Source organism: Equus przewalskii, chromosome 12 (assembly GCF_037783145.1).
Source record: "Equus przewalskii isolate Varuska chromosome 12, EquPr2, whole genome shotgun sequence".
Classification (NCBI taxonomy): Eukaryota; Metazoa; Chordata; class Mammalia; order Perissodactyla; family Equidae; genus Equus; species Equus przewalskii.
Window position 1 is genome coordinate 42,601,187 of NC_091842.1, and position 27,293 is coordinate 42,628,479.

The window sequence follows — 27,293 nt, forward strand, 5'->3', positions numbered from 1 at the left end:
ATGGAATAGCTGGGTCATATGGGAACTCTATGTTTAATCTTTTCAAGAACTGCCAGCCTGTTTTCCATAGTAGCTGCACCGTTTTATATTCCCACCAGCAGTGTGTACAGATTCTAATTTCTCCACTTCCTCGCCCACACTCGTTATTTTGTCTTTTTGATTCTAGCCATACTGGTGGGTGGGATGTGGTATCTCTTTTTGGTTTTGATTTGCATTTCCCTAATGAATAATTGTGTTGAGCATCTTTTCATGTGCTTATTAGCCATTTGTCCTATTCTTTGAAGAAATACCTATTCACATCCCTTGCTCATTTTTCAATTGGTTACTTGTCTTTTTGTTGTTGAGTTGTAAGAGTTTTTAAAAAACATATTCTGGATACAATTTCCCCATCAGATACATGATTTGCAAATATTTGCCCCCATTCTGCAGGTGCTCTTTTTATTTTCCTGGTGGTGTCCGTTGAAGCACAAATTTTTAACCTGATGAAGTCTCGTTAGTATTTTCTTTAGTGGCTTGTCCATTTGGTGTCTTAGCTAGGAAACCATTGCCTAGTCCAAGGCGGCGAAGATTTACCCCCACGTTTTCCTGTAGGAGTTTTATAACCTTAGTTCTTACGTTTAGGTCTAGGATCCACTAAAGTGAATTTTAACTTTTCATTTTAGTGCTTTATATTGCTAAGTTGGAGCCTTCTGCCCAAAGCAAGCGTTACTTTCACAATGAGGAGAGCAGCACTTGCAGACAGCCCCAGGTGCCCATTCACGCGGATGCGAGATTCCCTCCTCTCCACGCGAGGAGGGGGTGGCCACACGCGCGTGCGCGCAGCTTCCCGGGGAAGACCCTGCGCCTGCGCACAGGGCCGCCCGCGCCTGCGCAGACGCCCCCTCCCCGCGCGCCCGCGTCCTCCGGGCTTTCGCCTGGCCCTGTCTCGGAAGTCTCGCGAGCCCGGAGGCGCGTGGGTTTGGCGACTGTCGCGCTGGCCCCGCGGGCTTGGCTCCCGGCGCCGGGCACTGGCGGCCTGGGGCGTGTGCTCGTCAGGCCCCTCAGTCCCGCCTCAGCCCCGGCCGCGGCGCGATGGGGGACGACACCAGCCCGCTCAGCGTGATCCTCGTGAGCTCGGGCAGCAGGGGCAACAAGCTGCTGTTCAGGTACCCCTTCCAGCGCGGCCGGGAGCACCCCGCGGCCCAGACAAGTAAGTGGGCGCGGCCGAGCCCGTGCCCCGCCCGGTGCTGCTGTTCCGGCCCCGGTGTCCGGAAGGGACGGCCGTGCGCGCGCGCGTGCGCAGACGAGCGTCTGTGGGATCCCCGGCCGCCGTCCCCGTGCGGACCTCGGGCGCGCGTCCGCGGGGGCGGGTCCTCCGGGCGCCCGGGCGCTGTCCCTGGGCGGCGACGTGCTGCGGCCCCTCCCACCCAGGTCTCCGAGCCCAGTTCGGCCCTGTAGCGTTCCCTCCAAGTCCGTCCACGTGGCACCCGGCGGCTCAGACCGGAAAAGAAAGCCGGTCCCCCGGGGACCCCGGCCGGCGCCCCCCGCATCCGGAGCGCCGTGTCCAGAGCCGCGTGCGCACGCGCCGTTGTCCGCTCTGGGCGCGCCGTCCGCCCGCGCGCGCTCTCCCTCGGGGCGCGGGCGCGGGGCTGGGGCGGGACCGTGGGGGGCGTGCCCTGCCTGACCCCACCGGCCTGAGTGTCCTCTCTGTGAGATTGTCGGTTTCCAAACGGCTCCAAGTCGCCGTAAGGGGATGGCTGGGTGTAGGAGCGAGTGAGCAGAGCTGTTTCTAATAGGTCAGATGTCCTGTGTTTGTTGCCGAGACAGGTGAAAAGTTGCATCTGATCGTCTTAGGATGAGGGGTCACGTTTTCCTGTTTTCAGACCATTTGCATTTCCTTTTTAGTGCACCTGTTCCTGAGCTTTGCCTGATTTCCTCTTAGGTGGTTTGAGTTTTTCCTTATAGATGGAAGGAGCTCTTTATATATTTAGGATGAAAATAGGCCTTTGTCCGTGATAAAGCTGTACACGCCAAGCCAGGTTGACTCTGTGTGGCTTTTGCCACATAGTTTTTTTTTTTTTTTAGGAAGAGTGGCCTTGAGCTAACAGCTGTTGCTAATCTTCCTCTTTTTTATTGTTTTATTGTTTCCCTCCCCAAAGCTGCAGTACATGGTTGCATGTCCTGGTTCCTCTGCGTGGGAGCTGCCCCAGCATGGCTTGCTGAGCCGTGTGTAGGTGCCCCCCCAGGATCCCAACCAGCAACCCTGCCCTAGAAGCAGAGTGCGGGAACCTACCCACTATGCCCCAGGCCGGCCCCTGGAGTTTTGATTTTTATAGTCAAGTCTTCAGTCTGTCCTTTTGTGGTCTCTGAGTGGTTATCCATAGAGAGGCCTCTCCTCTCCAGGATTATGTAAAGAGTCCCTCATGTGTTCCTGTCGAATGTCTGTTGTCTTCTTTTTGAATGTGTTTATCTTGTGCATTGCTTCTGCTAGGAGCTGGTATTTTCTGGGCATTTGCTGAGGGTTGAGCGCGCCTCCTGTTTGCCTCCTGGAGCCCCGCGGAGCAGGCGCGGTGGGTGAGGGAGGCTGTGCAGACATGGGGCCCCACAGCTGGAGAGCGGTGGGTTCAAGAGCCAGCATGATTTGCTCTTCCCTGAGGCACCCTGGTCCCAACGTCCCAATGTTGTTTTGTAGAATGTCACCTTGCCTGCACTGATTGGTTCTGCTAGAGTCCCATGTTTGTTTGAGTTTATTTCTGACCTTTTTTCATCTCTCCCACTGATCTGTTTCTGTGTGGGTGATGAATTATTCTAACTCTATACCACGTTGCACTATCAGGTAGAATAGTCACTTGTCATTACCTTTCTTTTTCAGCGTTATCCTGGCTGCTCTTGCTTCCTCTTCCCTGTAAGCGTTGGTACTGCCTGTGTTAGACCCTGCAAACCGTGGGTGGTGTTTTGGAGGTCATGTTCCACGTGTTGAGTAACTGGGAAGAAGGGGTATCTTCAGGTTGAATCTCCCCGTTCAAGGACATAGTGTGTCTCCTGTTCGTTCTTGTCTCCCTTGGTAGCATTTCATTTTCTTCCTGGGCTTCTTGCCCATGAAGAACTTCTTAAGTTCATCCTTAGGTCTTTAAACTTTATGACTCTTGTAAGGTATTGTTTGTGTATATGAAGGATGTTGGTGTGTGGATATTTAAAAATTCTTTCCTTTGCCTGTGCTTTTTCCAACCTAGTTGCCAAGATACACTGAGAGGGTGTGTGTGTGTCTGTGTGTATGTATGTATCTGTAATCCTTTTTTAAAAACTTTACATAGTACAAAAGCGTTTCCCATGTTATCACTTCTTGGAAAGCATAGTTTCTTTTGGAAAATTTCTTATTATGGTAAAAAACATAAAATTTGCTATTTTAACTGTTTTTAAGCATACAATTCAGTGGCATTAATTACATTCACCATAATTAATTCACCATATTGTGCAACCATCACCACTGTCTATTTCTAAAATTTTTCATCACCCCAAACGGAAACTCGTAACTATTAAGCAATAACTCCCCTTTTTCCCTGTGTTCCGTCTCTGGTAACCTTCTAGTCTACTTACTGTCTCTATGAATTTGCCTATTGTGGATCTTTCATATAAGTGTAATATTTGTCCTTTTGTATCTCATTTCTTTTACTTGGCATCATGTTTTCAAGTTCATCCATGTCGTAGCATTTATCAGAACTTCATTCCTTTTTATGGCTGAATAATATCCCATTGTGTGTGTGTGTGCCACCTTTTAGAAACCACCACTTTCTGTGACTCCGCAATCCTCCTGTATGCGAGTGGACCCTGTTTTCTTAGCCCTTCTCCCTTTTTTGCCCTCCCTCAGATAAGCCTCGTAGCAGATATGCTGTCAACAACACCGGAGACCATGCCGATGACCAGGATGGTGACTCCAGGTAAGGGCTCTGCAGTCACTCCACGATGGGCTGGTTCTGCCCGGCCGGGGCGGAGCCCCTCCTCCTGTTGTCGTTTTCTCCTCAGAGCTTTTCTCCCTGAGAAACCCGGTGTCCGTTTTTACCATTTGGTAGGGGGTTCAGGTCACACAAACTCGGGATTGTGCTGCCAGTGTCTGGCCTGCTGTGTAGTTGGGTCACATGTTCCAGCTGCGGGCTGTGTGGCTGGTACAGCAGGTCGAAGAACAGATGGGGCCACGTCCCTGTAGGACGTTTGTGTCCTGTGAGAGGGGCGTGGAGGGAAGCAGACTCTGGTGCTGTCCTCATACCGTATTCCCCGAGCGCGTCCCAGAGGCCAGATAGCGGTGCTCGGGTGCAGCACAGCCTGTCGGGGTGGCGATCTGGCTGACAGCCAGCCAGGGCTGATTGGACCCTTGCTCTTTCAGGGCATGGATGACGGGCAGGTCCTGTTCCTTCCTCTGTACGCTCCCCTTTCTCACTTTGGGAACTGCTCTCAGGGTGGCAGACATCAGAAATCACCACTTCCGCCTTCTTACATTCATTTTAAAGCTAAGTAAATGGTAGCACAGGCCAGAGGAAAGATTGTAAATTGCCTTTCCTGGGGTCCTCTAAACACTGCTGGGGCCTGCATGAGGTGAAGGACTCAGCATCCCCTGTCCCTTGGGAAGGTAGCTGAGGTCCCCGCACTGGGTCTTTGCCATGCAGGGCGTTAGGACAGTTGCCCTCGCTTCTCTGACGGCACTACACCAGCCATAGTCTTGCGTGGCCCCAAGAGTATGGTTTTTATCTTTTTTATGTGAGGGTGTCGGGGCCCCTGGCATGCCCAGTGACTGTCTCCATGAGGAGCAAGCTCTGGAGGAGGGGCCAGGTTGTGGGGGGCCGTCGGACATGCCATGGGTCGTTCTGCTTGATGTAGAGGCCTGTGATTGTCTTGTCCTTGAAAGTGGGCAACTTGGAACAAACTCCTGTTTGTTGTAGGCACATAGAAAGCTTTTTGCCCCTGCACGCTGCTGGGTGGGTGCATTTTGTTCTCCACCTGTGCCCCTGATTGGTTTAGAGCTGTGCTGGCTGGCCACCTGCCTGCCATTCTACCTCCAAGCTCCACGGACATGAGGCTCAGGCTGCTGAAGATCCAGAAAGAGCTCTTGGAATGATCTTCACAGAGGGATTTCCTAGGAGTGCTGGCGGCACCTAATTCCCGCAGCTAATTTTGAGAGGATTATAATAAAAGACTTCGAGGATGTTTTCTAGGAAATTAATTCAATATTTAGTGTAATGAAGAGGGAAACCATGAGGAGAGAGTAAGATGTTGTGAGTCTATTGGGATCATAGACATGCTTGTTCCCTAGGAAGAGCTGGTTCTCTTTAGACTCTATTTCATTAAACTGAAGAATTACTTCATTTGGTAATTTTAGCACATTATAGCATCTGATGGTCCCACTCCCCACCCCTCACGTTTTCAGAGATGCAGGAAAATACCCTTAGGGGCCCAGCTTTATTTTGTCACCTAGGCCTGCAGAGCGCCGCTCTGCCCCTGGCCCCTGGGGGAGCCCTGTCGTGGCTCAGACATCTTCCTGCAGCAGTGCGGTGAAGGTGCGTGAGACCCATTCTCTGTATTTTCCGTGAGTGTTGTTCTCAAAGGTGCTTTTCTTCTGGAACTAACGGAATGTCCTGCTTGTCAGTTTGCCAGATTGAAAGCAACATGGGTAACTTCTGAGTGTGGTGATGGCCTGCCGTAGAGAGGCTGGGGCGCAGCTGTGCTGCCTAGTGTTAGAGTCACTGGCCACTGTGCCGTTTTAGTTGCGATGAACTGAAACTAAATAAAATTAAAACTTCAGTTCCTCACTTGCACTAGCCACGTTTCAGATGCTCAGTGGCCACGTGTGACTAGTGGCTACTGTATTGAGTGACACAGATTTAGAATATTTTCGTCACTGTGTGAAGTTCTGTTGGGTAGCACTGGCTTAGAGAGTGGGCTGCTTTTATAAGGTGAATCATCAAGATGATGTGTTTCAAGGTATAAGAATTAACTGTCACTTTTTTTTTTGTTGTTTGTTTGGTTCTTTTTGGTGGTGGGGGGGTTTAGGCCTGAGCTAACATCTGCCGCCAATCCTCCTCTTTTTGCTGAGGAAGACTGGCCCTGAGCTAACATCTGTGCCCATCTTCCTCTACTTTATATGTGGGACGCCTGCCACAGCCTGGCTTGACAAGTGGTGTGTAGGTCCACACCCGGAATCCAAACTGGCAAACCTCGAGCCACCAAAGCAGAAGGTGTGAACTTAACCACTGTGCCACCGGGCCAGCCCCTCAATTTTTTTTAAGTAACTTTATTATTTTTTTTCTAAGATTGGCACCTGAGCTAACATCTGTTGCCAGTTTTTTCTTCTTCTTCTTCTTCTCCCCAAAGACGCCAGTGTACGGTTATATATTCTCGTTGTAGGTCCTTCTGGGTGTGTTCACTTCTTTTTTTAACCCTTTTCTAGAATTGAGTGGGTAGAAAAGAGAATGGATATTGTCTGTTGTCTGTAAGGCTTGAGATTCAAGTTTAGAAAGTTGTAGCATTCCTGTCGGTTGGGTTAGGGGCACGGGGCCTCCTGCTTGATTGCATCCTGCATCCCCCACGCTGGCGGGGGTGAAAGCCATCTGGAGAGCTCTGAGAGAGAGCCTGGCATCGGCCGGAAAGGCTGTCGGGGGGTGATCCCTTCTGACGTGGGTGGCGGTCTCTGGCCCCCCTCCAGGTTTCAGGCAGTGTTCTGGCCACTGTCTCAGAGAAGGAGATGCTGTGGCTTGGAGAAGACTTGACTTCATTTCAAACTGTTCTGAAGTCATTTTACTTTAGACATTATCCAGAAGCCCTCCCCAGACCTATAACAGGTTTCCATCTCTGTCCTTTGACTCCCCCTTGGCATTGTGGGGCAGTGGGGTCAGGTGTCAGTGCTGCCCTCCTGAGGCTCGTGTGCCTTTCTCGAAGCAGTGGGTCCAGCGTTGGGGCACAGTCACGCCCTGGGCCGGACGGGGGCCCCCGAGGGTGAGCCCCAGTGCTCGCTGGCACATGGCTCCCAGGCCCTCCACGCCAGGTGTGCGTGGGGCTCCGCCAGGGCCTCTCTTGGTGGCTTCGCCTCTACTAGCGTGTGTGTTGAGATGTGTTAGGAGGATGCCCCTTCTTCCTGGAGCTGAGGTCGATACAGAAGAACATGGACAAGCAGTGTTGTCCCCAAGCTTGGGCACCTTCTGCCCCGTTCCTGGCCCAGCCACTGAGGCCACACTGGTGCATCCCTGCAGGGCAGCTGGGACATTGCAGGTTCAGGGCTCCGGGTCTGAACCTCACTTGGTGTCCTGTCATGCATGATCTTGGGCATGTTCCTTAGACTGTGAGCCTCAGTTTCCCTGTCTTCTGGAAGATGCCTAAGGGAGGCAAGGCATCTCCACCTCTGCCTCCCTGGTCTGGATGTCACAGGAACGTCTGTGTCTCACTGAGAGTACTTGCTGATGGCTCTGCCTCCCTCAGAGGGGCAGACGCAAGTCCATGAAACAGGCCTGTGGGGTTTGAGATGTCACCACCACACGACAGGATGGAAATGGCATGCCGCCGGCGTTCGGAAGCCCCATGTGCTCCTTCCCTTTTGAAAGTCAAGGGATTTCGTTGGGTCTTGTCTGGTTGTTGGGGATAAAGTTGTAGGAGTTGTGCTCGAGCTTCTGTGGATTCTGACTTTCTGGGCAACCTTGGAAAAGTCCATGAAACGTCTTACCCCTTTAGTACTATCCCAACTGTTGAGCCAGGGTCTGGGGGCTGCTGAGAAAACACACAATGATGTGTGTTTTTCTTGCGTGAGTCTTTGGCAATGTGTGTTTCTCGATAAGACCTCTGGGAGTAGCAGGCCCAAGGGGCAGCCGGTGGGTGTGGCATGGCATCCTGTCAGCTCTCATCCCTCGCTGCTGTCTCTACTCCAGGGTGCAGGCCTCCCTTCTGTGCCCGGGGTACCTGGAAGGCAGCATGTCCTAGAACACAGAATCTGCAAGGAACTCCAACTCTTTTAAATAAACTCTCTAGAAGCACTCAAGTCGGTAGTGCAGAGGTCTCAGGCATTTTCCAAGACACGTGTGTCCAGGTCCTGCCACAACTGCCTCCTGCTGAGGGGCCGCAGTCCTGGTCTGGGCAGAGGCTCAAGGAGGTCAGCTCTGCAGGCAGTCACAGCGTCTCACGAGTGTGCTCAGGGGCATTCTGCGCTTTTCATAAGGCTTTCCCTGTGGGGCTCTCACTCGATCTTGTTGAGGTGGTTTCATCAGGAAGGTTGAGTCCTTGTGCACAGGCGTCTGTCCAGTGATGTGTGTGGTGCTGGGCTCTGACCCAGGTCTGCCAGCCTCGCTCTTGCTTCTGAAAACTGACTCGTTCTTGCCCAGCCTGTGTTTCCATGTGAGCATTTGAGCTTTAGTGAGAAAACCCTGTGGTAAGTCTTCAACTTGGGGAATCTCTGTGTCCCCTTTCTTGTCCGGTAAGTTGATGGTGGTACTTGTGCCAGACTTGAATACTGTTTAACAAGATGACCTTGTAACTTTTCATGCTTTTTAAAATCACTGTGTTTTTGTTTGGTCTTGATGGTCCTGTTCCCATTTCAGCGAGCCATGTCCTCCAACCGATGAGCAATTGGTTGCAGGGTAAGACCGAGACTTCTCCACCGTCTTTCTGTCTTGATTCCTGCTGCCTTCTCTTGTAATTGTGCTTAACTCCTGACTTCCCACAATGTTGAAAATTGACTAACGAGGCGCACAGGCTCTGGCTCGACCCTCACTGCCCGATCCCTGCAGTGCCCCGGCTTCCCATGACACCTGCCCTTTCTCCACCTGGAGTTGATTAGCTATTTCATGTTACCTGAGAGGCCAGGGCAAGGTTGGCTGGCACCAGGGAGACTCCTGCGCTCAAACCTCCTCCTCCTCCTCCTCCAGGCAGGCACCAGTGGGGGGAGGTAGGTGAGCAAGAGCAAAGTTTCTTGTCTCCCTAGCCTGTTGCCCCCCAGAGAGGCCTTTGATTGGTCACTCCTTGCCTTCATTTATCGGAGGGGGCCTCTCCCAAGGGCCAGGTGTTAAAGTGTGATGCTTGGGCTTAGATGCTATTGTGTGTACCCGTTAGGGGCAACAATGTCCCCGTGGAGTTTATATGGCGCTTCTCTCTGGGGAACATGGATAAGGTGGGACTCTCCTGTTCCACTGACAGGGCATCCCTCTGGGAGTTGGACGTGCACAGAGCATCTGTGAGTCCCCCAAAAGAGGAGGGGGCAAAGTTGAGCTCCCATCCGTACTGTCCCTCTGCCCCCTTTTTGTGGCCAAGCTAGAGAACAAGCCCTGCTCCCTAATGTCTCAGCAGAAATGGACAGTCTTGGCCCGTTTTCCAGCTGTGCTGGTTCATCTTTCTAAATGTGTGTTTTTTAAAATTTCTAAGTTATTCCAGGAATGTTAAGTTTTTCTAACAGCTATTTCATTGTATTGCAAAGTGTTTACCAGACCTTTCACCATCAAAAGAAGGGAAAGGGATTTTTGTAAATTTTGAAGCAACAAATATCATCACTTGTTCTTGTCTCAATTCGCTATTTATAACAGTTACATCCCCCAACCCCAGGTCTCATGATGCAGCTCTGTCTTTGTGCGTCATGTCAGCAGACACAGTCGAGAAGTGTAAAGCCACTCAAGTGCTTTTTTCATCATCAGTGTGTAATACTAAGCTGTGGTCAGTGGGTTTCTGTGTGGGCCAGACTCAGGCAGGCAGAGTGGCACAGTCCCACCCTGCTGGCTGCCCTGGAGGGGCCGCCCTGAATGGCCACTTAGAGTAGTGTGGTTCTTTACTCAGCAGCACGTGGCTTCCAGCTGGCTCCCTCCGCAGACCCTGGCCTCTGGTCTCAGAGGGGGAAAATGCTTTTTATTTGGCCCCAGGAAGGGTGCCTTTGGACTTGGATGTTTATAGCTGTGAACCGGGCCACCACTGCTTGCCTCTGAATCTCAGGACCCGTCCCCCAGCCAAACTTAGGTTCCTGGACCGTGGCTGAGGGCCAGGGCTGAGGCCCGGCTGCAGTTCTTCATGACAGAGCAGAGGTTTTCAGTGGAGATTTTTGGATATCACAGGAAGAAGTGAACTCTCTGGAGTGGTGGGAGGTTGCTTTTCTGTCCGTTATCTCTGTGTCCCTGAGTCACTGGGTGGCAGACTGAAGGGGCACTGTTTGTTCAGATAAGACGTGAAATGTTGGCAGTGGCTCAGTTGCTAGGGCAGAAGTACTTGTTAGGGTTTTATCACCTGGGCCCTCCCTCACCATCACCGTGTCCCTCATGCAGGAGTTACAGGGCAGAGGGAGCCATTCAGAGTTTTTGAAGAAAGCATAGAAAGCCTCTGGTCTAAGACACTGGAAGCTTCCGTCTCTGGTTTAATCACTGCAGAGAGCAGTATTCCAGGGGAGGAGAGACCCACAGTGGACAGCAGGGGCTTGGGCTGTGGGTCCCGCGTTTCCCAGAATGTGTCCGACAGTGTTGGTGTTGGAAGGTCTGACTTCAGTCCTGACTGTGCAAGAGGCGAGGCAGCCCCTTCTGCCCCAACCCTCTTCATCTGGTTTGTTTGGGGACCACAGGGACGCCTAGAGGACCCCGTCAGTCTTGGAGGGAGGCTGGAAACCAGCCTGTACCTCCCCACCACACCTGGCCTCAGCAGCGCTGGGCTCCCTGCCTGCTCGCCGCCGGGGAGAGGCTTGGAAGGGCCACAGCTGCTGCTCCTGCATTTTGTCTGTGTGCTGGCCGACCAGCAAGGCTCTGGCCGCAGGCCAGCTCCCAGTCACTCCTCTTACATTAGGCTGTGAGCGCTGCCACGTGTAAGGAGCCAGAGCAGATGGCCTTCCCAGGTCCTGTATCCCAGAGTCACTGCTGTTTCCGAACGGAGCCAGAGCAGACCTTCGCTTTTCGTCAGAAAATGGAGTTACGGTGTTAGTCTCCCCTCCCCCAACTGGGAGGTTCTCCAGGAGAGAAGCGTCTCGTACGCTGCCAGATTCCCTGTCGCTCCTCAGGCAAGGCCCAGGACGCCCACCGGAGTGTGTGTCCTCGATGGCCTCCTTGGGACTACAGGGGTCTCCCTGCCCAGGGGCAGAGCATGGCCCAACACAGTGTGCCCTCTCGACCTGGATGTTAGAAATGCTTTTCCAGGTGGAGGAACGAGCACAGGACTCAGGGCTTGTCTCTCTCCTGGCTCCAGATCAGTCGTGGTGCATCAGTGTTTCTAGAGCCGCCTCCCATCTCCCCCTCCCCGAGCCTGGGCTCTGAGATGAGTCTGCCCTGCACCCCCAGCTGTCTCCTCCCTGTGGTGTCTCTCCCTCATCTGGGTCACCCCAGGCACAGGGTGGCCAGTGAGGACACATAAGTGCACAGATACACCTTAGGCAGGGATGGGCCCAGCAGCTTGCAGACGTCGTGTCCAAACCTGCTGGCACCTACGCCACAGCCACTCCTGCTTCTCCACAGTGCCTGGTCCTGTGCGTCCCTCTGTTTGTGTCACATCAGTGGGCCTGCACATCTTGCACATCTTAAAAGTTTCTTCCTACTGAAAACTGGAAGGTTTAAGTGTTTGGGATGAGGGCAGGGCCGGCAGCTGTGCGGTGAGGAGGGTCACGAGCTTGCTGCAGTCAGTGCCGCCCCTTTGCCCCTTCCACAGCACTGAGGGGCGGGGGCTCCTGGGGGCTGAGGGTGTAGCCCACAACCCTGGGCCAGACGGGGAGCCTTAACGAGCAGCTCCTCAGGGCAGTGCCAGTTCCAGCTGTTGTTCCTTCCTTTAAAAGCAAACTGCAGCTTGTTTCTCTCTTGAATTTCATAGAGCATGCCAAGAAATGACAGCATGTGCCTTCAGTCTGTGCTTCTCATGCCTTCCCTTGTAATTCTGGTGATTTTACGTCCCTGGTCCTGGGGATTGCTTCAGAAGGGAGACTGATAGAAGCTTCCGGGTCAGCAGGGGTTTGGAGCTTCCATGCACGAAGCTGCCGCTTCCTGAGACCCTTCCCCTGAGGGCAGCAGGCATGGTGCCGTGACACTCCATTAACTTCTTTCCACTCTGCCTTTTCTTAATTTTAAGGTTTTCGGATGTCATTCTGGCAACAATTTTGGCAACCAAGTCTGAAATGTGTGGCCAAAAATTTGAACTGAAGATCGATAATGTGCGGTTTGTTGGGCACCCGACACTGCTACAGCATGCTCTGGGGCAGGTATGGCCCTCCCTGGGCAGGTGGGCTGCTTGCTGGGCGGACGGGGTTCTCCCTGGGCAGGTGGGGTCCTCTCTGGGAAAACAGGGTCCTCCCTGGGCAGGTATGGCCCTCCCTCGGCAGGCGGGGTCCTCTCTGGGCAGGCCTGGCCCATCCTGGCTTGGGGCCCTCAGGGAACTGTGGCTGATGCTGGCTCTGGGGGCGGCAGCCGTCATGCAGCAGACCTGAGCAGGTGCTTGCTATCAGCCGTACATCCTCATAGGCCCTGAGGGTCTGGTGGAGACACAGACAGGCATCCTTGCTGCAGGTGTTTGGTCCCTGCCCTTATTCTAGGTCTACTGACTCTGGCCTTCCCTTTTTCTGTAGGATGTCTGTTTCTAGGGAGGCCAAGAAAATGAGTTCAACAGCATTTGTGAGACCTTTGAACTTTATATAAAGTGGTGTAAGCATTTCTTCGTATTAAATGATATCATAGCCAATAGTATTATTAATTTAGCTCTTACTGTTGTGCTAAACCCTCTATATACATTCTCTGATGAATGAAATGCTACAGTACTGAGGAGTTTTAACAAGATCAAATGTACTGTTTCCCAAGGGTATTTGCACACCAGAACCTGCCAGTCAGTTCTTTGCACACAGGCAGAATCAGCAACAGCATCACTAAGATTCTGCAGGGTTTTGATGTGACAGTATAAGCTTTAGCCCCACTGACATGATCTAGAAATTGCCTGGGGGTCTGTGGTGTGATCCTCAAGTCTCTCCATGACTAAGCCCATGGAAGGAGCTTCCGAGGTGGTTGAAGGTACGGGGACATGAGGCCATGGGTGGGTGCCCCTGGCCCCATGGACAGCACCCTCCCTCCTCAGTGAGGCCCCTGCAGGCGGGGCTCCGTCCCCACTGATGGCCTAAGGGTGACAGAGGGGAGATTTGGCAGCCTGCTGGCAGTCACACCCTGCAAAACTGGATGGTGACAACAGGTTGGGATGGCCCAGGGAAAGCTGTGGCCCTGGAGTCCTTTGCCCCCTGGTGGCAACCCTTGTAGATGGCTTGGTGTTTGTGACCTGGGCTGCTGGATGCCAGAGTTGCAGCCGTGTCTCTGCTGGCTCTGAGCACTGTCCTGTGTCTTCATCGTCCTGGATACTTGTCATACCTGGCAGAGACAGCCCGGGAGGACTCAAATGGACACTGGGGACTGCCGTAGGGGAGGGAGAGTCTGGGCAGAGAACATTCCATCCACTTGAGCCCCTTTCCCTCTTGTCTCCTCCGGGCACCTCACTGACATCTGTTAACTAGGACAGCCTTGTTGCTTTGGGCCCGAGCACTGACCTTCCTGCCTTGTCTCCGCTGGGGCTGCATCTGTCCGTGCAGCCAGCACTCACCCAGACGGAGGCACTGGTCGCTTCCCAAAGACCCTCGGGCTCTGTTTTTCTCCGGTCCTGCGATATTCTGGAACTTGTCCTGCGCCTAAAGTAGAGTAGCTCCAGACAGCTTTTGCTGGGAAGTGGTGGCTCTCATTCATTGGAATTTTGCCTCTTTTGCAGGTCTCCAAAACAGATCCATCCCCCAAGAGGGAAACTCCCACCATGATTCTTTTTAATGTGGTGTTTGCGCTGAGGGTGAGTGTTTGTAGAAATGGCTGGAGAGCGTGGGTGATCGGGGGGAGGCCCCAGGGAGGCTCAGGGAGTGGCAGCAGCTCATTTCCCTTGATGGTGTTGTTAGCTCAGAGCCCAGACTTGGGGGGCACGCACCGGCCCCTCCTGGGTGTTGGGAGGGTCCATCTGCACTGTTTCCCTCTTGTTTTTTTTTTTTTAATAAAATACACATAACAAAATTTTCCATTTTAACCATTTTAAAGGTACAGTTTGGTGGCATCTAGTAACAATGTTGTGTAACCATGATCATCACTGTCCAGTTCCAGAGGGTTTTTATTGCCCCAAAAGGAGACCAGTTATTCCCCATTCTCTCCCCTCTCCGGCCCCGGGAAACCACTGATCTGCTTTCTGTCTCTACAGATTTATTTGTTCTGCATGTTTCATATAAATGGGATCCTACAGTATGGGACTTTTTGGTGTCTGGCTTCTTTCACTTAGCATAATGATCTTGAAATTCATCCATGTTGTAATGGGTATCAGAATGCCATTCCTTTTTAAAATTTTTTATTTTATTTTATTGAGGTCATAATAGTTTATAACATTGTGAAATTCCAGTTGTACATTATTATTTGTCAGTCACCATATAAATGTGCCCCTTTACCCCTTATGTCCACACCCCAACCCACTTCCTGTCTGGTGACCACTAAAGTGTTCTCTTTGTCCACGTGTTAGTTTGTCCTCCACATGTGAGTGAAGTCGTGCAGTGTTTGTCCTTCTCTGTCTGGCTTATTTTGCTTAACATCATACCCTCAAGGTCCATCCATGTCATTGTGAATGGGACGATTTTGTCTTTTTTTATGGCTGAGTAGTATTCCATGTGTATATATACCACATCTTTATCCAGTCATCTTGGCTATTGTGAATAAGGCTGCAGTGAACACAGGGGTGCATAAGTCTGTTTGAATGTTGATTTCAAGTTCTTTGGGTAGATACCCAGTAGTGGGTTAGCTGGGTCATATGGTATTTCTATTTTTAGTTTTTTGAGGAATCTCCATACTGTTTTCCACAGTGGCTGCACCAGTTTGCATTCCTACCAACAATGTATGAGGGTTCCCTTTTCTCCACATCCTCTCCAACATTTATTTTTTGTCTTGTTAATTACAGCCGTTCTGACAGGTGTAAGGTGATATCTCATTGAGTTTTGATTTGCATGTACCTGATGATTTGTGATGTTGAACATCTCTTCATGTGCCTATTAGCCATCTGTATATCTTCTTTGGAAAAATGTCTGTTCATGTCATCTGCCCATTTTTTGATCAGGTGGTTTGTTTTTTTGTTGTTGAGTTGTGTGAGTTCTTTATATATTTTGGAGCTTAACCCCTTGTCGTATATATGATTTACAAATATTTTATCCCCATTGTTGGGTTGTCTTTTTGTTTTGATCCTAGTTTCCTTTGCCTTGCAGAAGCTTTTAGTCCGATGAAATCCCACTTGTTTATTTTTTCTTTTGTTTCCCTTGCCTGAGTAGATGTGGTATTCGAAAAGATCCTTCTGAGACCAATGTCACAGAGTGTACTGCCTATATTTCCTTCTAGGAGTTTTATGGTTCCAGGTCTTACTTTCAAGTCTTTGATCCATTTTGAGTTGACTTTTGTGTATGGCGAAAGATAATGGTCTACTTTCATTTTTTTTGCATGTGACTGTCCAGTTTTCCCAACACCATTTATTGAGTACTTCATTCCTTTTTGTGGCCAAATTGTATTCCATTGTATAGATGGACCACATTTTGTTTATCTGTTCATCTGTTGATGGACATTTGGGTTGTTTCCACCTTTGGGCTTTTATGGACAATGCTGTTAAGGACATTTGTGTACAAATTTTTGTGTAGATACATGCTTTTGTTTCCTTTGGGTGTACACCTAGGAGTGGAATTGCGGGTCCCGTGGGAAGTCTGTGTTTAAACTTTGGGGGAGCTTTCCAGGCTGTTTTCCACGGTGGCTGCACTGTCTTATATTCCCACTATCAGTGTACTGGGTTCCAGTTTCTCTGCATCCTCGCCAACACTTGTTATTTTCCTTTTTTTTTAATAATTAAGCCTAATTATTTTTTACAGCAGTTCCCAGTGCTGTTTGAAGTTGTGTTTTCAGTAGTTACGAGAAATTTATTTTCCATAAATCTGTCAAAGTAAAAGGGACCCACATAAACATGAGAGGCACCCCTGGGTGGGACCGGCTTCTGTCATGAAGGGACTTTGAAATACCTGGGAACTTTATATTCAGTGACTATTAAATCATGACATTCCTCTGAAATATCCCACTGTCAGCGTTCACCAAAGAATCCAGTAGTTCCTTCTGGCTGGGCCCGTGTGATGTGCATGCCAGCTTTTGTGCAGAAGTGTCAGCGAGAAAGTGACTGGATCTTGGTGACAGGAACAGTGTGTGCTCTGAAACGTTCACAGGGCAGAAATGAGACTGTGCAGATAGGTAGCCTGTGAAATAGATGCCATTATAAGTCTCAAGGTGTTTTTTTCCCACTGAAGCTTTTTTGGTGTGGAGACCACAGGTCGCCCTGTGAACGGTTCAAAAATAAAAATAATGCTAGAGAAGAGCTCCTTTAGAATAGAGCTTAATTTTTAAAACTGGCCTACCTAATTGGTAAATAAGGAACTCTAAGTTAAAACAGAATGATTTGTTGGTGGTGGCTGTCCTGGGGGCACGAGTTTCCAAGAGGAGGGTTCACTTTCTACTTGATGCACTTTCCTAGTGTGTGTTTGCATTTCCACGGTATCCTTGTATTGCCCATATAATTGCATAATACAAACATCCACAAAATAACTTAAGTAACAAACAAAAACCATGACGAGAGCTGTCAGCTGCCTGCACTGATAGCCCCTGTGGGATGGGCAGTGAGAAGCACCCATGGCCCCACCCCGACGTTGCGAGCAGGCCCTCATCTCTGGGGAGCAGTGTGTGATAGCAGAAGATATGACACCCTTGGACATAGCAGTCAAGAAAACATGCACATTTTAAAGTTGCATAAAGGTTTTTATAAGACAGGCCCACCTTGGAGATAGTGCTGGTTCCGTTCCAGATCACCACAGTAAAGCGAACATTGCAATAGAGCGAGTCACGAGTTTTTTGGTTCCCAGTGCATATGAAAGCTGTGTTTACACTACACTGCAGTCTGTTAAGTGTGCCATAGCATTATGTCTAAAAAATCAATGTTCACACCTTAATTAAAAAATGCTCTGTTGCTAAAAAATGCAAACCATTGCTGAGCCTTCAGTGAGCCATATTTGCTCGTGGAGGGTCTTGTAAGAAACGCCAGTATCTGCAAAGCACAATAAAGTGAAGCATGATAAAGCAGCTATACCTGTACTAATTAGGCTGGAATTAATCCTGGTGTCCATTTGTTGGAGAATGGCTGGCCAGGGTGGTGGTTATTACACATCAGCAGGTCTCGTGGTCATGAAGGATGAGAAATGGGGATGAGGCCCGAGCGAGGCGCAGCGTAGACGGGTTACTGCCAAGTAGAGCAGGAGGAAACAAGATGGTGTGCTGCTTCAGATAGCGTAGGCCGTAATGCTGAGGAGTGGGAGGGATTTTAAATAACGTAAAGAGTGACTATTTTAGAGTGGAAGAGCTATTTTCTTTTCAGTTGTCAGATATAAAAACGTATACTTTTTTACTTTGAGAAGTTTTAAGTAAACCCCAACCTGGTGACAGTAGTTTGATAAACCTCGTACGCCCATCTCTGGGATCCTGCAGCTGTCCCCTTTGCACCCTGGCGTCACCCTGGCCACCTTGCTGTTCAGGTATTTCAAGGTGAGTCCCAGACCTTGTGTCTGTTTGCCCCACACACCTCGGAAGGCCTCTCTGTAAAACATGGACGTTTATTTTATACCATGACACCCTTTTCACACCTGACAAAATTCACCTTAAGTTGTATCAACTAGTACCTGGTCCATTGACAGTTTCCCCCATTGCCGCAATATTTTTTCCAGTTGGCCTATGTGAACCAGGATGAAAACCCAGCCCGCACAAGCGTGTGTGGCTGTGTCTCTGGGTTTCTGCCAGTCCAGGACTCTCCCCTCCTTTGTCCCGTTGAACGTTTGGGGTTTGGACTCATCTCACTGTGCGGACAGTCAGACTGGCTCTCTGTCCCGGTATTTCCTACAAACTGAACATTGCCTCTGAAGTCTGATTGCCGTTGGGTAGGAGTTTTGGGGATGAAGTCTCATAGGCTATGCCCTAAACTTCATGCTGCTCCACATCATGTATGGGGCGAGTGTAGCTAGTACGCCGTAGGTGGTTGCTTTCCCAGTGTGGCCACACGGCCTCAGGCTCTGCAGGCGCCTTGAGTGCTGCTCGGCCTCTGCAGCCAAACAGGAAACCCTGGCACACCTGGTCAGTGCAGGCCGTCGGGCCTCGCCTGGGGAGCTCTACCGTGCGCGTCTGGGAATGTGAACAAAGGGGCTCTGGGTATCTGACCATGATACTGCTGTGGCCCAGCCAGTGGCACCTCCAGCGTAGGGTTGGGCTCTCAGGTGTGACCTGCTTACTTCTCTTCAAGGGACTGTTCACATGTTCAGGATCACTCTCCTCCCTGTGCTTCGCTGGTGGGAGTATTTTTACACAGATTCTTCTGAAAGTGTATTTGTACATATAGACCCCCCAGCTCCATAATCTTTGTAGGGACACTGTTGAGGGGGTGCCCTTGGCGTGGAGGGCAAGGCTACTGCTAGCAGTGGGCGTGGCATGGGAGCAATGCTCATTCTCTCCCTAGCACAGGTGTGCTGCCCGGTGTGAGTTCTGTTTGTGAACATGAGATCTGCTAGGAGTTTGGAAACCTCTCCAACTCCAGGTGATGAGGGTGTGTAAAGTCTGGGGTCAGGCTTTGGCCCGAAAGTCTAGCTGGGGACAGTGTGTGGGCAGGGCCCTGCCTGCCAGATAAGCAGGAGGGGCGGCAGAACCAGCGCTTCTAATCAGCAGCACCACCCCTCCCTCTCGCTTCTCCCACCTCCACCCCAAGGAATGACTCAGCTGCCCTGCTGGCCTCCTGAAGCCCTGAGTCATGGTTGGCCCGTTATCTGCCCCTTGGAGCATCTTCACAGATCCCACAGCCACCTGCTCCGCCCTTGGCCAAGGCAGATGTGCCTGTCTGGCCCAACTGTGGCCCCTGATAGGTTCCAGAGTTAGGTCAGGGTATGGGGGAGCTTGGGGGAGGGGTGGCCTGGACCCTGCTGGTGGCTTCTGTTCTCTGGGTCATCTCTGCTGGGAAGAGCTTCTTAGCGTTGAGGATGAAGCCTTCAGCAAACAGTTGGCCTGGTGCTTCTGTTGATTATACTGTGTGTCCCTGTGGTAATATGGGCTGTGTGACTGAGTTCTCACAAGCCCCATTGTGTCCACTGATGGTCAGCAGTACCCTGGTGACCACACATGCTTCCAGGCTTTGCTCTGGGCAGACTCTGTGCTGAGTACTTGACACGTCTGACTGATGGGTGAGGGAGGTGCCCCGTCGTCCTGTCTCCCACGGGAGCCTGTGTCCCAGGGTCACACGGCAGGTGGGTGGCGGGATCTGTGTTCTCAGTTGCCCCAGTGGGTTCCTGGAGAGCCCTGGCGTGGTGCCCTGCAGCAGGAGAGCCTTTCTCGAGTTGTGATGCCTGTGACCATCCCCCACCACCCACCGTGGAAACCCCACGGGGCCACATGTGTGCTGCCTCCAGGCAGCCATCCCCAAGATTCTGTGAACAGAGGCTAGGGGGCACAAAGGAAGCTGGGGAGAGTGCTGGCACCTGGAGAGGGGCCTGGTGCCAGCCCCTCTTTTTGCAAAAAGCAGAGGAAGATTCTTTGAAAGGATTGAGTCTTTGCTGTACGTGTGCCACCTGGGCGCGGATCCTACCTTTGAGCCGCATGCGGTGTCTCCCGCAGGCCAACGCAGACCCATCGGTGATAAGCTGTCTGCACAACCTCTCCCGCCGCATCGCCACGGTGCTGCAGCACGAGGAGCGCCGCTGCCAGTACCTGACGCGGGAGGCCAAGCTGATCCTGGCGCTGCAGGACGAGGTGTCTGCTGTGGCCGATGGTGAGTGTTGGGGGATCGCTCCTGTCCCAGGATGGAGCAGGCCTGGATGCCCAGGGAGCCCCCTCTGGGGCGCGGTTGCAGACCCCTTTCCTGGACGGATGTGCTGACGTTGGTTCCCAGCCTGCAGCCTCCTCCCCACAAACCTCTGCACGATGGCTCTTCTCCCGGTCAGCCACCACCGCCTGCTCTGGTCCCGCTGCACGTGTTTCCCTGGGTGGGAAGACGTGTGGGGGTGCCAGTGGGGACACTGAGCTGGCAACGTGGACGGCTCCCAGTTATTTGCTTTCAGCTAAATTCAAAGAGGACATAATTGAGTTATCAGCTGACAATTACTAGAAATACTTCTTGTTGCTAGATCACCATGGGATTTTGGCATACCATAAACCTTTCAGAGCCCAGGGGGACACCTGCCTGTCACAGACATCCACCTCCATCTTCTCATGGCGGTACCTCTGTGACAAAAGGGAAAATGGGAACAAATTGAAGGTGAACCCAGTCTAACTTCAGCAATAAGTAAAAGTAGTGATCACCATCCATGAACTCTCTCACTCAGGTGCATTTTCAATAAAAATTTGCCTTTTATGTTTGACAGGTAGCTGTCAAAATGTGTAGTATATTTCTGTTTTGGCCAGTTATGTACTAATTAATAACAATCCAGAAGTTTTGTTTTTTTAAAACATTCTCTTTGGAGTCTGTGACTTTATCACCAGAAATTAAAAAAAAAAGTTTAAGTACATGTATTTTTTGTTAGTCATTTATGAGAAAGAATTAATCAAAGACTTTCAATCAATCATAAAAGTAAATTGTATTAGCATAAATGTGTCAGGGAAGAGTGGGACAAGGCGTGAAATACCTGGTCACTGAGGTGGAGGGTGGCTCTGGTGCTCTGAGCAAAGCCTTCAGGGGAGGCCAGTAGAACGGTCTGTTCTGTGATCCCTCTGACTAGTCAGGTAGTTCCAGTGGTGAAGTCTAAGTACAGATGTTCTGGATAAGGTGATTGAACAAATCGGCCTAAGTCTAATTTTAATTCAACTAGATGCAAAGATTTTATAAAAAGCAGCTGGGGCCCAGCCCTGTGGCCTAGTGGTTAAGTTTGGTGTGCTCCACTTCGGCGGCCTGGGTTTGGTTCCTGGGCACTGACCTGTACCACTCATCAGCGGCCATGCTGCGGCGGCGACCCACATACAAAGTAGAGGAGGATTGGCAACAGATGTTAGCTTAGGGCTAATCTCCCTCACGCAAAAAATCAAAAAACAAAAGCAATGGGGACTATCCTGATTCTTGATCTAAAGTTACTTAAAATTCTTTTTTTCTTTTATTTTTTTGTGAGGAAGATTGTCACTGAGCTAATATCTGTGCCACTCTTCGTCTCTTGTATGTGGGACTCTGCTGCAACGTGGCTTGATGAGTGGTGCTAGGTCCACGCCCCTGGGATCCGAACCTGTGAACCCTGGGCTGCTGAAGTGGAGTGAGTAAACTTAACCACTCCGCCACCGGACCGGCCTCTTAAAATTCTAAATTGAACTTGTTTTAAAAGGTATTTTCCATTCTTGCTTCTGTAAGTTTCCTTGCTTTGGAGGCTGTAAATCCTTCTGTGTTTTGATTTTTATAGCAAATGGCGGCCCTCAGTCCCCATTCCATCACATCCTGCCCAAGTGCAAGCTGGCCAGGGACCTCAAGGAGGCGTACGACAGGTAAGGAGGTGGGCGGTGCGCTCTGTGTGCTGCCTCCTTGTGGGCCTCCTTGCTTGAGCAAGACAGGACTCCCCCGCTGGGTGCTTTTCTCCTGTTGTGCCTCTGAGATGGGGCGAGAGAGGACAGGGGAGGACCAGCCCCATTGCTGAGTGGCGAGCTGGGACAGTCACCTCCAGATTTTTCTTAGAAAATGAACCACAGTGGCACGTGCGAGCATGGAAGTGCTTTTGAGTGCTCATTGCACGGTGACGTTTGTGAGCATAACACAGTGCCAAGTTCCAGGTCCACCTTCGTTAGCTGGCTGTCACTGCCACCATGTCACCCTTGAGGAAACTGAGGCCCAGAGGGTGGAGCTGGAGTTGGCCGTGCTCCTCCCTGCTCTGGGGGACACAGTGTATGAGGATGCTGAGACACCGTGGAAACCTCACAGTTGTTCTGCTTGTATTGGTGGCTTGGCACCAACTCGCTTAAATGTGGACAAGCAAAGAATGTCTTTTCTTTTTAAAGGGTGTCCGTGTGGCTCTGATCACCACTCCCTGGCCCTGGGTCTGCAGCGGGGGCTGGAGGCTGGGCAGTGGGGGGTGAGGGGCGCCTAACACCTAGAGGCAGCTTCACCTTTCCTGCCCTGAGCCGGGCTGGTTGGTTCCCGAGGGGCCATCACTTACAGCCGAGGGGACCATGCAGCGCCAGGTGTGTTGCTGGACAGATGGCGCTCAGGTGCAGGCTGCTTTGGGGGCTTCCTGTCCCATGGCCTCTCTCTGCCTTCTCCTCCCTCCCTGCCTCTTGGACTCTCCCACCTCCTCCCTTGCAGCTCAGGCGCCCTCCTGCCCTCCCAGGGCTTCACTCCCTTCTGGTGGACTCTGCGTCCCCACTGGAGTCATCTAAGAGCTGTGGCTGGCGACACCACGTCCAAGCCTGAGATGGTGGCTTATCCAGGATTCTTTCCTTTTTTTTAATGTTAATATGTTTCTTCTGATATCACCAACAATACCTGTTCATTATAGACATTTAGGAAATAAAGGAAAGTATAAAGAAAATGAAAGTCATCTATAATCCCACACCCAGTGGTCATCACTATGAACATTTTGGAAATTTTGGGTTTTCTTTCTTTCTTTTAACTTAAGCTTCTGAAAAGGTCACACATGCATCGAGTCTGAAAATCAGGGTGTTAAGTTTTTCCCTACTGCACCCCATCAAGTTCCATCCTGGTGGCCAGCTGCATCTCAGCAGGCGGCCACGGGTCGAATGTCATCCCTCGTGGAGGGTTCGGGCGCGGCCTGCTTTCTCCCCTTATGCAGTGGGAGCCTGCGTGCCTGTTCGCCCTCTGCTTTCTCAGTCTGACAGCATAGCCTAGATTCCTGTCCGTGTTGGTAAATAAGGACTTTTCTTTTGCTGCTGTGACATGTGAGTTGACCATATGCACCAGTTATTTTGCCTGTGCGCCCATATACCCATAACATAAATTCCTGAAAGTGGACTTGCCAGCTGAACAGGCAAAATGCGTGTGTACTTTTGATGCATCTCCTGTGGGGTGTGTGCCTCCTGCCAGCAGCACGTGAGATGGCTCTTCCTCCAGCGTTGCCCACACAGGGTCTTGGTGAGCATGTGGATTTTAGCCAGTCTGATGGGTGGAGAATGGCATCTCATCTGAATGCAGTGGTGCATGTCTTCAGGCTTGAACCATGCCTGTTCCCTTTTCTGTGCGCTCTCTGCTCAGATCCCTTGCTCGTTTTTCTTTCAGGAGGTGCAGGTGCCTTCCTGTCGGGGGAGTCATCCTTTCTGGCACACATTGCAGCTGTTGTTCCCTTTGTCTTTATTTTGGTGACCACTGGGGCCTCTAGGTGTCAGAGAGCATCAGATCCTGGAACAGCTCTTGTCCAGGGATTGGTTTGGATCCTGGTCCCTCCTGCTTTGGGGAGCTCCTTGATGCAGCCTTCATCTTGGCCCAGAACAGGATTTCTGATCTTATAGTCCGACCCTGTCTTTTTATCCCTCACGATCACGTTGAAGTTTTCTCTGCAGTAAGAGAATTGCTGCCCTGTCTTGAGTTGGCTGGTATCAGAAACCCCTTCCTTGGAAACCTTTGCTTTATTCTGAGTGGGAATTTGCACACCTCAGCTAGGATTAGACTATAAGTGAAATTCAGGCTGACCTGGAGTTAAAATAAAAAGCAGACCAGAGGCAGACTTTGCATTTCTAAGGGAAGATGGACTGCGATTTATCATGTTTGAGTTGTGCTGGGAGGTTGGAGGGACTGAGATCTCGCATAGCTGACTCCTTACTGCAGGATCCTCTGGGCCTGCGGCAGCTCAGAGCCTGTGTCTGCCCAGTGCCTGCTAGTGGGCATGAGTCTAAAGGAGAAGGACAAAAGCAGCTCTCGGGTCAACTTTTGAGCACTTAGCTTCCTTTCTCCAGCCCCGGCATTCTAGTCCAGCACCCGATGTTGGTGCTCAGGATCACCTTCCTCCAGGTGAGCCCCCACCCCAGCCTTCCTGCTCCCAGACCCTACCCCGACCAGCCCTGGGCCTGGGGCCTGCCCCAGAGAAGCCCGCAGCAATGCTGTCCTCCCTGTACCCTGTCCCGGCCTGGCAGCAGCAGCAGCTCTGTGGCTGCCCAGGAGCCCCCCGGCCTCCCCTTTTTCCTTGTCCTTCAGATCTGTGTTTGCCTTGAGGTCCTGGCCTGGCCCATCCTCCTGCTGCTCCTACACCTCGGAGCCAAGAAGGGGGACTGTGTTTGCATTACTGATCAGGCAGCAGGGAGCACAGAGCCCCTTTGTCCTGGTGGCGACTTTCTGACAGATCCTGGGAGAGGTTTTCTCAGAGCAGGAATGAGAGCTGCAAGCTGTGAGACTCAACGCGTCTGGAGATTGGGGTGGGACTTTCCAGATGGATTGTTCTAGATGTGCTGCTTTAATTAAAATCCAGGTTTATGGTGTGGCTGAGTGGCCTGGTGGCCCGTGCCCCGGGACCTGAGTGAATATAGGCTGGCAGGGTGACTCCTCCAGGAGGCCACTGACTGTTCCAGCGCTCATGTCTTCCTCTGGAGCCTGGTGACCTGAGGGACGGTGTTCCTCTCGTCTTGTGACTGTCAGGGTGAGGTCAGGGCCAGCCCTGCACTTTCTGTAACACAGCCCTGTGCTTGGCATGTGGAGCAGCATGCTTGTCCACTAGTGGTTGAAGGGAGGAGTAAGCAGGGGTCGCATCGATGCGGACTCCAAAGGGTTTGAAGAAGTTTGTTGAGCAGCTCTCGGAATTAACAGCCTGTGGTGGGCCCTGGGCAGCTCAGAGCTCGGGGAGGCTGCCCAGGGCCTGGCTGGCGGGTGGGTTGAGTGTCAGGGACTCTGCTCCTGCTCCTCGCGGCCTCACGCTGTGGCCTCTCCAGAGCAGAGATGGTCCGCAGACACCTCTACAAATGTGCTGGAAGTTTTAGTCCCTATTTCTATAAAATGCACCTGTGTATAAATGTTTGTTTGCTATTTCAAGGTGGGCTTTTTGGAGCCTACCCAGACCTCCTGGGTCGTGTGCGTGTCCCACTGCGTGTAGGAGGAAGCCTGGCCGTGTGGAACAGAGGGTGGAGGGCTGGCTTCTCAGGTCTGGCCTAGGACAGGAAGAAGGGTGACAGAAGGAGACAGAGGGGCATGTTTCAGTTACTAGCTGAAGGTTAGGAGCTGATATTTTCGCGGGTCCTGAGATGTGGGGGTGCTGGAGTGAGCTGGTCCACACTTCCACCTGGGATGTGGAAGATAAGAGCGTGTTCAGAGGCCGGCGTGGTGCCTTATGCCCCGTCATCGCTCAGGCCTCAGGGCTCTGGCAGGAGCATCTATCTCACGTTGCAGACAGGGCTGGGCTCTCCCGTCTGGCCCGGAGCCGTGTGAGGGGCTGGGTAAGCCTCACATGGGCGTAGTGTTTCCAATCAAACCATTAACTGCCCTGCAGACAGAAATACAAGCTTAGCAGGGACCTTTTAGGGCCCAATCCCCCACTCGCTAGAGTCTTGTCTTAAAACCGCACTTTAAAACAGGGACAGCCCTTTCTCTTCCTCCTCCTGACGGACTTCAGTGTGGCTCCAGCTCACCTCCTGCTGTAGGGGTCACAGGGCTTCCCCGGGAGCTCGAGGCCGGCAGGCGCATTCCCAGCGCAGCCATCCTCCCTCCGGACTTGTTCCGTGGTGCTCCAGGGATTCTCCGGGCTTCGCAGCTGGTCTGCAGGGGGCGCTGCTGGAGGCGGCACTCGTCTCCGCACTGTGGAGCTGGGGTCTGTAAAGAGGCACCAACCCCAGTGTGGAGCGTGCCAAGGGAGGAGGGTGCCGGCAGGTGAGCAGACGCCTGAAGAGTGGAGTAAGAGCCACATGGAAACCTGGGTGCCTGCGTGGGCCCGTCTCCCCGCAGAGAAGGGGACCCCAGGTCGTGTGTGCACCAGACTGTGTGGCCAGGGCTCCGGGACAGCTGACATGGTGCAGATGCTCCCCTCTCGCTTCCTTCATACCCACGAGGGCCACACACACCTCTCACCCTCCTCCACTTGTCCCCTCTCACACAGCTCTCTCTGCCTTCTGATGTCCCATACAGCGTGTTTACAATTACCTGTGTCTTTCCCGACACTGCCGAGTGGGAGCCTCTCAAGTGCAGGCCCCTCAGTTGCACCCCAAGAGCCTGAACCAGTGCTGGGGCCTCGCCCATGTTGGGCTTGGCATCGCTGGGCTCAGGGGAGCAAGAGCAGCTGCATTTGAAATAGTGGGATTCTCAGTGCATTTGACTCTGGTTCTGGGTGTTCCAACGGCTCCTTTGAGTCCGAGCCTAAAGAGGACAGCTCGGGAACAGAAAGATCTTTATTTTCAGTGGACCAGCTTCCCTGACCAGGCGTAAAGTGGAACAGGAGGAGCTGGCCTGCCAGCTTCGTCACTTCACTCTCCCTGCAGCCCGAGGGTCTCCTCGCTGTCCTCTTCCCTTTTGTCTATGGATGCTGAGAGCATAGATGCTGCTCAGTCAAGTGGAGCGATGCACCTGGGTCCCCTGGGCGGATCTCTTGTGTGTGGCCTTTGATTTCTGAAGAGGCTGGGCTGTTTCCCAGGGTTTGACGTGAGTTGTCCGCCTTCAGAGACCCTCAGCCAAGGAGGGTGGGGCTCTGAGAAGTCTGCTCAGATATTCTTGCTTAGCACTCAGTTCTGGAAGGAGCCAGGAGTGGTGTGTCCCTCTGGGACCTTGGGGAAGGACCTGGGGTCCCTTCCCCAAGTCGTGACACTCATCAAACCCGCTCACGGATATCACTCTGAGGGACCATGGCATCTGCAGCAACCAAACCTTCGCCTTCCAGACTCAGCCACAGCCTGTGGCGCCCCCTGCAGCCGGGGGCGCGCTGACCGGCCCTCCTGGGGACCCGCCGTGGCCCTGAGGCCCTGGGAGAGCGGCCTGGGTTTCTCGCTGCTCTTGAGGTGGTGCAGGCAGTGGGCGTGTGGGCGCCATGGGCAGTTTGCCGTGAGCGATGGTGGTGGTGGTGGGAGTCCTGGGGGTCCTCGAGGTCACAGATGTGTTCTGTGCTCTTTCCATTGTCTACTCGCCCCGCTGCCCAGTCCCTGCTGGGGAGAATAACAGCTGACTTCCGTGTTTGAAACTGCTAACCACAGAGTCTGCTGGCCCTCTGCTGGACCTGTGGGGAGAAGCTTGATGGTGTTGGTCTGCTGCTTGAGGCTTCAGGGGAGGGGCTGTAAGGACAGGCTGTGGGTGTGGGGAGCTGGGGCCATTGGCGCCCCCCAGCATTGTGCATTGTT

General features: G+C 52.1%; 1 protein-coding gene across 8 annotated transcripts in view; it reads left to right on the forward strand.

Annotated features, from left to right (window-relative positions):
- Positions 1–848: 848 nt before the first annotated feature.
- Positions 849–27,293, forward strand: part of NPRL3 (NPR3 like, GATOR1 complex subunit) — a 37,931-nt gene continuing 11,486 nt past the window's right edge. Inside the window, exons 1-7 of one of the 8 annotated variants that reach the window (XM_008538367.2) lie at positions 849–1,189; positions 3,848–3,917; positions 8,553–8,591; positions 12,031–12,160; positions 13,699–13,773; positions 19,680–19,833; positions 21,446–21,527. In XM_008538367.2, coding sequence (XP_008536589.2) covers positions 1,072–1,189; positions 3,848–3,917; positions 8,553–8,591; positions 12,031–12,160; positions 13,699–13,773; positions 19,680–19,833; positions 21,446–21,527 — 668 coding nt within the window. In that variant the 5' untranslated portion in view covers positions 849–1,071. Of the gene's footprint in view, positions 1,190–1,263; positions 1,411–1,453; positions 1,776–3,847; positions 3,918–8,552; positions 8,592–12,030; positions 12,161–13,698; positions 13,774–19,679; positions 19,834–21,445; positions 21,528–27,293 lie in introns of those variants that run through there. The other 7 variants (XM_070568912.1, XM_070568914.1, XM_070568913.1 and 4 more) reach the window with 7 other exon arrangements.